Below are 11,146 nucleotides of genomic sequence, written 5' to 3' on the forward strand. Positions count from 1 at the left end.
TGTGTGGATTAGAGAAAATCCAAATTAAAATTAAACTTGTGCATCTGAATACCTTTTTTTTAGTCATTACAGATGTGTGCTTTAATCAATCACTACACCCTGGAAAGAAAACAGTTCAAAGAATTTATTAAAAGGCCAAAGTTACCATGCCATGTGACCATGATGATGTAAGATGCGCGAAAGTGATTAAATAAAAATAATTAAGAACAACTATTACAAAAAGGAAAAGGCCAAAACAATATCAGAAATGAAAATTGCAGAAGAGATAGATCACAAATTCTGTTTCTGCCTCTTAGTTTTTATTCACATTAATAATTTTTATATGTTTCTATTTAAAATTGGAATAATAAAACATAGATAGATAGATAGATAGATAGATAGATAGATAGATAGATAGATAGATAGATAGATAGATAGATAGATAGATAGATAGATAGATAGATAGATAGATAGATAGAACCTTCGCTCCAGTCCAGTAGGTGGCGGTAGTTCACCTTTTCAAAAGAAGAAGAAGAAGCGGAACTCGTAGCACAACAACAACATTGTTAGCAGCATTAGCTCGCAAAAAAGCGAGGAGACTTTTTTCTTCTTATTTGGGTCCCATTAACAGGTGAGTGTAATAACCGAGGGCCGTCAGAGAGTGTGAATGTGCAGTCTGTTGCCCTGTGTGCTTGTACGGTCGGAGAATCGCACATTTGTGAGCCGTTTCAGCTATGTGCACAACGTTAGCTCTCAGGCTAACGCTAGCTCCTAACGTTTTATTTAGTGGTTGTGTGCAGAAGTCACTGCATGCAAAGAGTTCTCGTACAGGATGAAGATTAAGGTGTGATGATGAGGATGCAGCGCTGTTGGATTTGTCCTCCTTGGTGAAATAGTTAGTCGACAGCCAGAGAAAATGACTACACATTCATGAAAGCTGATTTCACGAGAGCTTTTTGTATTCTGCTCGTTGTATCCTGTTAATTACAACGTATACTCGGATACAGGCGTCATTGATACTTGTGGTAACGAGCGGTGTGCACGGATGGGTCCAAATACTCAGAAGGTTAGACGTCAAGATGTTTTGTGTGTCAGGTTTCTTTACTAAAACTCATATTTCTTGAACCACAGAGGCCTAGAGATACACGCAAGATTTACCACGGATACATCAGTTGTCTTTTTTTAAGATCTGAGGAGGTTTATTGCATACAGACTTGTCTCGTTATTAAGGGTTCAACCTTCAAATGGTTGGTGAGCTCCACAGTCAACATATCCCAGTTCAACAAGCATCTTTGGGATGTGGTCGAGCGACAGATTCTCATTATGAATGTGCAGCTGACAAATCTGGACTGACACTCAAAGCCATTATACAACACGCCTCATTCATGCAAGCACTTGCTCTATGCTTTGAAATGCTTTCTATCTAACATTCATACACATTCATACTCAAATGGATGCATCGAAGAACAGCTTGGTATCTTGCCCAAGGATACACGCAGACTGGCCAACCTTCCAGTCAGTAGATGATCTAGTCTACCGCCTGAGCAACAGCCACCCCATACAGTGTGATGGGGTTAGGGGTGCTGATCATGCAAATGTGGACCAGAATGGTTCCAGCATCTTGTTAAATCTGTGCCTTTTCTAAGCAGCATTTGTATTTTTCTATTCTTTAACTTACTGCTCTGACTGAGGTCGAGCCCGTTGTCCAAACAATTGTGTTTGACCTGGGCTAAAAGTCGATGTTTGAATCAACTGTTATTACTGTTGACAGAGGCCAAGTGGAGATAATCTTGCATAAGAGCACAAAGGAATTTATGCTTTGATGGCAGAGTGATAAAGTCACAGCTGTGCAGTCACAGCAAACATCAGGTATAAATAAACAGTGCTGAGTAACAATAAGTGACCATAGGTGTGTGAAGTTGAAATAGTGTGTGTGAGGTCAGGCAGAGTAGAGCCAGTGTGACTCATTCAGGAGGTTGGATTTAAAAAAGAAAAGCAAACACCCACAGTGGTGGGGACCATGATTTGATCTGTTAATACCTGGTTAAAGCATGTGTCTGTAGCTGTAATGCTTAAAAGTATAAAAGGTAAATTAAAAAGTTGGAAGTGAACAGCAACAAGATCCACTGTTTGATTTCTCACCGATTTTTAGCTGCCATCAGAACTACTTTAACTCTACTTAACATAGAGTCAGCAAGGTGTTAAAAATGTTCAGTTGGTGAGCCAGTGTGAGTTGTACCCTCAGGAGTTGCATCCAATCTGGTCTTCTGCTGCTGTAGCCCATCTGCTTCAAAGGATGATGCTCTTTTGTCTGCCTGTCAAGAATTAGTCGACTCTGCTCATTCAAAAAGGAAAAAAAAGAAGGTAGTCCACTCCATGTTTTGGGAATAACTTGTCCATTCCAGTCTAGTTAATTGGACGAATAATACTCAACTTCGGGTTTTCAGTTAATCCATGAAGGGTGAACAAGCAAAGAAGTCAGAAGTAGAGCAGGGCGATATGGCCAAAAATATTTATCACGATATACATTTAAAAGTTTGCGATAACGATATAACTGACGATATAATTGACACTAGACAAAATACTTTACAACTCCACAACTTTATTAGTGCAAAAAACCCCATCAATGTATTTTCACTTAAACAAGCAGCTGTTTTTTTATGTGCATTAAAGTTATATAAAAATTTTACAGTGCAAATGCAAATTCCTTGCTGACAGTTTAACCAAAAGGCATTTCCAGTGGAAATTGGCCGACATATCCTCAGCATAACAATGTATAATATCTACAAAACTTAAAAGAGGTTATACATACACAATACGGTAATATTATGTTGAAGCACAGTACGTATCACTCCGCGAGGCTCCTGCCTACGATAGCCGTAATGCTCCGACAATCCATCAAGCTGTGGGGGTTCGTAGCTTAGCAAAGTCGCACTAAAACATTTGACAGATTTTCGAGCGCCGTGTACATAAAATCGTTTCGAGGTCAGTAAACACAACCAGAGTTCATACATAAGGCACACAGGATTATAAGGGGCACTGTCGATTTTCAGAAAAATCAAAGGATTTATTTTAAGTGTGCCGTATTTTCCAAAAAACACGGTAATAACGACGGCCCGCTAGCATGCTCTACCAAAAATAGTGCTTTGTTGTGTGTCTGACGGACGAAAGCTAAACCAGTTCCACACCAGTGAAGTTGCATTTTTACAAACCAATTCTGGTTCATCTGTTTCATTCAACGATCCGCTTTCGCTCTTCTCATTCTGCGTCGCCGCCATGTGCGTATGTAAACAAAGGCACTGCGCATGCGTGTTTTACCCATATTCTATGGCGATATTTCATTTTCTTATCGTTGCCCAAAATTACACCGGTATTACCGTGAACAGTATGATACAGCCCAGCCCTAGTCAGAAGTTCAACAACAGAAACGATGCAAAGCCAAATCAACTAGATCATCTAGCTAGTGTACTTACGGTGCTGGAGCAGTGTTGATCGGTCCAACGTGAGATTCACTACATGTGGACTTAGTATGACCTGAGGTCCCAAAATCACCACTTCTTGCTGCTACTTTTTCCAGCCCCCCAGAAAACACACAGTGCCTGGTAGACCCCATGAGAAAGGCTTTAATCTGCACTCCTACTGCGCCAAGTCAGAGTGATCTTACTGGCTGACTGTACAAATGAAAACACACAGAAATTCATTACAAAAACCACATTCAAAATAACTAATCTGGCACTCGCAGCAAGGTGTACCTAACGAAGTGGCCAGTGAGTGTAAATAGTTGTTAGACACAGACTTTGACTTGAAATTTAAATAAGTACCCCATAAATACTGCTGGTGTTATACTCCTTGACTTCAATATATCTTAATTTATTTGAATAATTTTTTTTTTTTAAAAGAGGAAAATACACAAATTTGTAATTTTGGACGACACTGTTGTTGCTGTTTTCTTTTTTTTAAAAACTTCCAGTAAAAACTATGCAGAATAAAACCTTTCATAATTAAAGAAAAAAAAGAAAAAACTTATGAGCTATGTGATTCTTTGCCACTAGGTGGCAGTACTCGCTGTCTGAAAGTGAGAGAGGGGAAAGAGCTAATGTAAGAAAGGAGAAATGAGAAATCACTCAGCAAGTCTCGAGTGCAGGTTTCAGAGATGGTGAAGAGAAAGCAGGAGAGGAGGATTCATCAAAAAGTGTGGTGAAAGATGCAAACACAGAAAACAGGGAGTTTAAATGTGTTTGATAAATGTGCCTAAGAGTTGGCAGATGGACTCAACCTCATTGATCCCTGACGCTTAATTTCAAAAGGCCAGCCGAGTAATCAGGTTCACTTTAAATAACTGTCATGCCAGTTAGACGAGAGAAAGATGAGGTGCAGTGACTTTAACTCTCAGATGAGGCAAGAAGAAAAAAGATGATTTGGATTGTGATGGAAATCCGAGGAGAGGGAGCAGTATTTCCAGTCTGAAACTTGACTTCTTTTCTTTAAAAAAGCAGAGAAATCAGAGAAAGTGAGGAAACAAGTTTAAGAACTGAGCCTCTTTCAACACTTGCTGCTCAATTTACACCACCCTTCTTTCTAACAGGGGAGACAGATGCAGGCAGGTGGAGTGGAGTGGGGTGGGAGTGCTTCCAGAGGGAGCTCAGCATGCATCTTAGTTCAGCATTTAGAAAACATCTCCACATTTTGCCACTTTGTTCACCGTCTCAGGTACGCTGGAATTTTCGGACACCCACTCGAACATGTCCTATGTCTTCATCAACGACTCGTCGCAGACCAGCGTGCCTCTGCTGCAGTCGTGCATCGATGGAGACCTGCCCTTCGCCAAGAGGCTGCTAGAGACCGGATGCGACCCCAACATCCGTGACAACCGGGGCCGCACCGGCCTCCACCTAGCCGCCGCCAGAGGGAACGTGGAAATATGCCGCCTCTTGCACAAGTTTGGGGCCGATCTGCTGGCGACGGATTATCAGGGGAATACGGCGCTGCACCTGTGCGGCCACGTGGATACGATACAGTTCCTGGTGTCCAACGGGCTGAAGATCGACATCTGGTAAGAATTCAGAGTTCAGGTGATGACAGTGAGCTGTTTCCACCCTGAGCAACTTAATGTTCTCTCATTTTAACTCCACTTTTAATTTCATGTATATCAACTATTCAGAATCATGTAGTCATGCATGATTCATGTTGATATGGTAGAAGCTAAAAGCCATGTGGTGTACTGAGACTGTTTGGGTTGTAATACCCTCTCTAAACAACTTAAATCTGCCCTTTAGAGATTTCTGAATGAATGAAAAAAGCACTAAACTCAAATTAAACTGCAATGAGCAAAGCTGCTCTAGAGATGATCTGAATCCACAAAGAACTGACAACAGAAAAGAAGCAAAAAGAAACAAATTTAAAATTGAGCAGACAGCAGTACTCTGAATCTTCAGTCGGAGGTTTGTGTTAATTCTGTCAGAGTATTCATTTAATGTTATTTGGGTTGTTTTTTCTTTGTAACTGCTTATTGAGCATCTTAAATATATAAAGTTAGTTGGGGAATTTGAATCAAAGTATCGTAAATTTCATGAATGAAAGAAATATAACTAAAAGATAAGTCTTTTCTATGTAACTGCTGCTAAAATCCCACTGGTGGAATTCACCTTTCACCTCTCAGCAGAGCAAATCGAATGACTTCCTGTCCCCTCGGGGGGAGTGCACTGTTGCTCCCCTCAGAGGAGACGAGAGGAGTATTTGGTTCTGTTTGTTTGCAGTTTTCAAACTATTGTGTTCAAATCGTGTGTGATGGTAAACACCAATAAGAGTTCGAGCTGATTTCATTTTGAGGGAAAATCGGGTCAAGGTTGCACCAGATGTGAAAATTGTTAAAACCTTTAGATCACGCACATTTTTCTTTTGTATGGATCGTCTTCAACCTTCACAACCATTTACTATCATCTTGGGCACCATGAGTAGCATTTCACCTTTACCAACTTTTGGGTTATCAAGTAAGTTGTGAACAAACTAAAGCTGAATATCTGATGTTTCTCTGGGAGACTTTAAAGCTCTGATAAATAATCCTGTAACTGAAGAGTGCAATAAACCAGACTTTGTGTTTTTGCTGGTACTGTGATATCGCTCCCCAGCAGACACAAAAATGATCACGTGAGCATGAACACAACAGGAAGTCTCTGAACTCTTCATGCATGTAAATCTAAACCAGTGTCTGAAAGTGTCAGACATAGTACACATTTTGCTGTGTGTGTTCAAATGCTTACAAGATGAATGGATACGGATAAGCTAACAGATCTCAGTCACCCCATGGCAAACACAAGAGATGACCTCATGCTGCTGCTGTACTGATTACCCTCTTTTTAGACTGTTAGACTTGTCTGAAAGATGCCCCTGATGAAGCTGCTGAAATATGACACAAACACTTAGATACGTTCTGGTTTTTCAGGGAATATTTGGGAGTTGTGAAATTGTTTTAATTCACTAAATGAGGTCATCACTTACTGCTATGAGTTGATGTTACGTAAATCACCCATACCCGCGACAAAGCCAGTACCAAGGCCACCTGACTCATTGTTTGCTGGGATTACTAAAAAGGATTCAGTGCTTTCAGTTTTCAGTTGAACTTAACTAAAACATTAGCTTTTAATTCTACTGTGCAGACTAATCATATTGTTTTTATCTGCAGGCTACATGTGTGACTGTAGTTATGTATGCACAGTTGTGGAACAGCATATTCACATCATGGAGGTTTCCTGGTTCAAGTTACAGTGGGGCAAAAAAGTATTTAGTCAGCCACCGATTGTGCAAGTTCCCCCACTTAAAATGATGACAGAGGTCAGTAATTTGCACCAGAGGTACACTTCAACTGTGAGAGACAGAATGTGAAAAAAAAATCCATGAATCCACATGGTAGGATTTGTAAAGAATTTATTCGTAACTCAGGGTGGAAAATAAGTATTTGGTCACCTCAAACAAGGAAAATCTCTGGCTCTCACAGACCTGTAACGTCTTCCGTAAGAAGCTTTTCTGTCCCCCACTCGTTACCTGTATGAATGGCACCTGTTTGAACTCATCATCTGTATAAAAGACACCTGTCCACAGCCTCAAACAGTCAGACTCCAAACTCCGCCATGGCCAAGACCAAAGAGCTTTCGAAGGACACCAGGAAAATCAGAATCAGAATCAGAATACTTTATTGATCCCTGGGGGAAATTATTTTTTGTTACAGTGCTCCATTTTAAACCAACATTAAGACAAGACAGACAATACACTAACTAAGAATAGTACAATATATACATATATATACATACATACATAAGTCACTTATAAATAAATAGTTGGAAAAGAAACATGTGTAGCTGTAGCAGCAAACAGTGTGTTAAGTGGATGCGTTGTACAGGGAGATGGCCACAGGCAGGAATGATTTCCTGTGTCGTTCAGTGGTGCTTTTCGGTAATCTCAGTCTCTCACTGAACGAGCTCCTGTGGCTGACCAACATGTCATGGAGTGGGTGGGAGGTGTTATCCAACATTGTCTTTATCTTGGACAGCATCCGCCTCTCCGACACCACCTTGAGGGAGTCCAGCTCCATCCCCACAACATTGCTGGCCTTACGGATCAGTTTATTAAGTCTGTTGGCATCTGCGACCCTCAGCCTGCTCCCCCAGCATGCAACAGCATAGAGGATCGCACTGGCCACAACAGACTCATAGAAAATCCTGAGCATTTTCTGGCAGATGTTGAAGGACCTCAGTCGCCTCAAAAAATAGAGACGACTCTGGCCCTTCCTGTAAAGTGCTGTGGTGTTTTTAGCCCAGTCCAGTTTATTGTCAATGTGTACTCCAAGGTATTTATAGTCCTCCACAATGTCAACACTGACCCCCTGGATTGAAACAGGGGTCAAGTGTTTCCTGGTCTTCCTGAAGTCCACGATCAGTGAAAAGTATTGTAGACCTGCACCAGACTGGGAAGAGTGAATCTACAATAGGCAAGCAGCTTGGTGTGAAAAAATCAACTGTGGGAGCAATCATCAGAAAATGGAAGACATACAAGACCACTGATAATCTCCCTCGATCTGGGGCTCCACGCAAGATCTCATCCCGTGGGGTCAAAATGATCATGAGAATGGTGAGCAAAGATCCCAGAACCACACGGGGGGACCTGGTGAATGACCTGCAGAGAGCTGGGACCAAAGTAACAAAGGTCACCATCAGTAACACACTACAACGGCAGGGAATCAAATCCCGCAGTGCCAGACGTGTTCCGCTGCTGAAGCCAGTGCATGTCCAGGCCCGTCTGAAGTTTGCCAGAGAGCACATGGATGATACAGCAGAGGATTGGGAGAATGTCATGTGGTCAGATGAAACCAAAGTAGAACTTTTTGGTATAAACTCAACTCGTCGTGTTTGGAGGAAGAAGAATACTGAGTTGCATCCCAAGAACACCATACCTACTGTGAAGCATGGGGGTGGAAACATCATGCTATGGGGCTGTTTTTCTGCCAAGGGGACAGGACGACTGATCCGTGTTAAGGACAGAATGAATGGGGCCATGTATGGTGAGATTTTGAGCCAAAACCTCCTTCCATCAGTGAGAACTTTGAAGATGAAACGAGGCTGGGTCTTCCAACATGACAATGATCCAAAACACACCGCCCGGGCAACAAAGGAGTGGCTCCGTAAGAAGCATTTGAAAGTCCTGGAGTGGCCTAGCCAGTCTCCAGACCTCAACCCCATAGAAAATCTGTGGCGGGAGTTGAAAGTCCGTGTTGCTCGGCGACAGCCCCAAAACATCACTGCTCTCGAGAAGATCTGCATGGAGGAATGGGCCAAAATACCAGCTACTGTGTGTGCAAACCTGGTAAAGACCTATAGTAAACGTTTGACCTCTGTTATTGCCAACAAAGGTTATGTTACAAAGTATTGAGTTGTATTTTTGTTATTGACCAAATACTTATTTTTTCCACCCTGATTTACGTATAAATTCTTTACAAATCCTACCATGTGGATTCATGGATTTTCTCTTCACATTCTGTCTCTCACAGTTGAAGTGTACCTCTGGTGCAAATTACTGACCTCTGTCATCATTTTAGGTGGGGGAACTTGCACAATCGGTGGCTGACTAAATACTTTTTTGCCCCACTGTAATACAAAACTCGTGTGTTGGATAAAAGAAATAATAGATTTCTTTTGTTCTTACTGCAGTAACCACAACGGATCGACTCCTCTGGTGCTGGCGAAGAGACGCGGAGTCAACAAGGATGCTATTCGTCTGCTGGAGGGGCTGGAGGAGCAGGAGGTGAAAGGCTTCAACAGAGGAGCCCACTCCAAACTGGAGACCATGCAGATGGCTGACAGTGAGAGGTGAGCAGAGCTGGAAGGAGAGAGGGTGGAGAGCCAATCAGGACAGATCATGCAGCCAAAGCATGATCTGTCCTGATTGGCTCTCTCCTGCAAAGCAGGTAGAGTTTCAAGCAAGACTTCACACAGCTTTAAGAGCAATAATACTGACCCAGAGAACTGTTCTGTGCCTGCTTTAAATTAGACTTAAAATGAGATTCTGGAAGGGTCTATCTTCATTTTAGCTCCTACACTGATTGTGGGTTTTCTTAGCTTTACCACAGAAAAAAGGAACAAGAACAGAGTTACATGTGAGCGATAACAAACTTCTGTGTGTGTGTGTCTCAGTGCGATGGAGAGCCACTCCTTACTGAACCCGAACCTGCAGAGCACCGAGGGCGTCCTGTCCAGCTTCAGGACCACCTGGCAGGAGTTTGTGGAGGACCTGGGCTTTTGGAGGGTCCTGCTGCTGCTGGTGGTCATCGCCCTCCTCTCCCTGGGCATTGCCTACTACGTCAGTGGGGTCCTGCCTTTCTCCACCAGCCAGCTGGAGCTGGTGCACTGAGTAAAGGCTGGGAAGAAGGGTGCGGAAGAGGCAGTAAAATAAATGAATGAAGGTCTGCGTTCAGCTTTGTGTATAGAACAAAAACCCAGAGTTTTGTTTCTTTGTTGCCCACATTTGATCCTTTTTTATTGTGGTCTTAACAACATCATATGATCCTGTTAGTAAAGCGACGCAATTTAAAAAATATTATAAATATTTTTAGGTGATTAACGAGAGAGGGCGGTGACTCAGAGACTTCATGTGTGGCCTAACACCTCGACTCATTGATAGACTCATTTCCTCTTCCTCACACTTGTCATGTCATCCCTGTTTGCTCTGTTACAAGCTGTATATTGCTGATGTTTTGTATCTTTTCATTGTTTTCTCTCACTTGTTATTTATTCAAATGTCTTTGGTGTGAATTTTTCCCTCGCTGTCTTTCTTTCACACAAATACCTGCAGCCTTTCTGACGGGAAACAGTTTTGTCAGGATAACAGAGCCGACTGCAGAGAAACACCTGGGCTGAGTTTAGATGAAGCTTCAGGTTTAACTGGGATTATGGCAGCAGATTAATGCTTCTTACTTTGTTGTATATTCATTTTATCTTAATGTGCTTTTGTTAAAGGTTTTCAGTGTTTATTCCATCAAACATTTGAAGTCATTTAATGTGCAAAATGAATAAAATCATGACTGTAATCTGCATCAGGTTAGAGCGTCACTTTGTTACCAACTCAAAACTTTATTGGCACACAGCAGCTAACCTGAGCTTTTTACAAAGCGCAAAGAAAACAGGAAAGACTGCAAATCTGTAGAAACAGGCAGGATTAGTACTCGCTGTAAATGAATATACATACAGAACTTGCTCTCACCAATGGGGGGAAAACCTTCAGCTGTTACTGATCTTTGATGATTCAGCATTTTAATGATCTGGGTGACGGTAAGAAAGATGTTACAAAGAAAAACAAACACTTGAGATTCTTGTTTGTACCGTAAATTGTTGGAAGACCGCAAATCAAGCCTTACTGGAAGCTTTTTCAGGTATAAGCCGTACTTTCATTCAGTGATTGTACACATTGAGTGTACAGTCATTTGTACCCACCTTTTTGCTCACACTCATTTGCAAATGTTCAGTTACCCCGTACCCACTGCTGTTGAAGAGCTTTGAGACACACAGAACAATAACAGTTTCACTGAGGAAGAAAGATGGACAATGTCACACTCTCACCCATGGCTGTTTATTGTCCTGTTTTTTAGTGACATATAGACCCTCCCCTGGATGTGCCCTGT

The 11,146-nt window shown here is 41.9% G+C and overlaps 1 protein-coding gene across 1 annotated transcript; it reads left to right on the forward strand.

Annotated features, from left to right (window-relative positions):
* Window positions 1–497: 497 nt before the first annotated feature.
* ankrd46b (ankyrin repeat domain 46b) lies at window positions 498–10,559 on the forward strand. The gene is made up of 4 exons (XM_080875838.1): window positions 498–610; window positions 4,690–5,032; window positions 9,180–9,338; window positions 9,663–10,559. Exons 2-4 carry the CDS (start codon window positions 4,722–4,724, stop codon window positions 9,877–9,879), a joined length of 687 nt encoding a protein of 228 aa, XP_080731964.1. The 5' UTR covers window positions 498–610; window positions 4,690–4,721; the 3' UTR covers window positions 9,880–10,559.
* Window positions 10,560–11,146: the final 587 nt, after the last annotated feature.

Source organism: Rhamphochromis sp. 'chilingali', assembly GCF_963969265.1.
Source record: "Rhamphochromis sp. 'chilingali' genome assembly, chromosome: 1".
NCBI lineage: Eukaryota > Metazoa > Chordata > Actinopteri > Cichliformes > Cichlidae > Rhamphochromis > Rhamphochromis sp. 'chilingali'.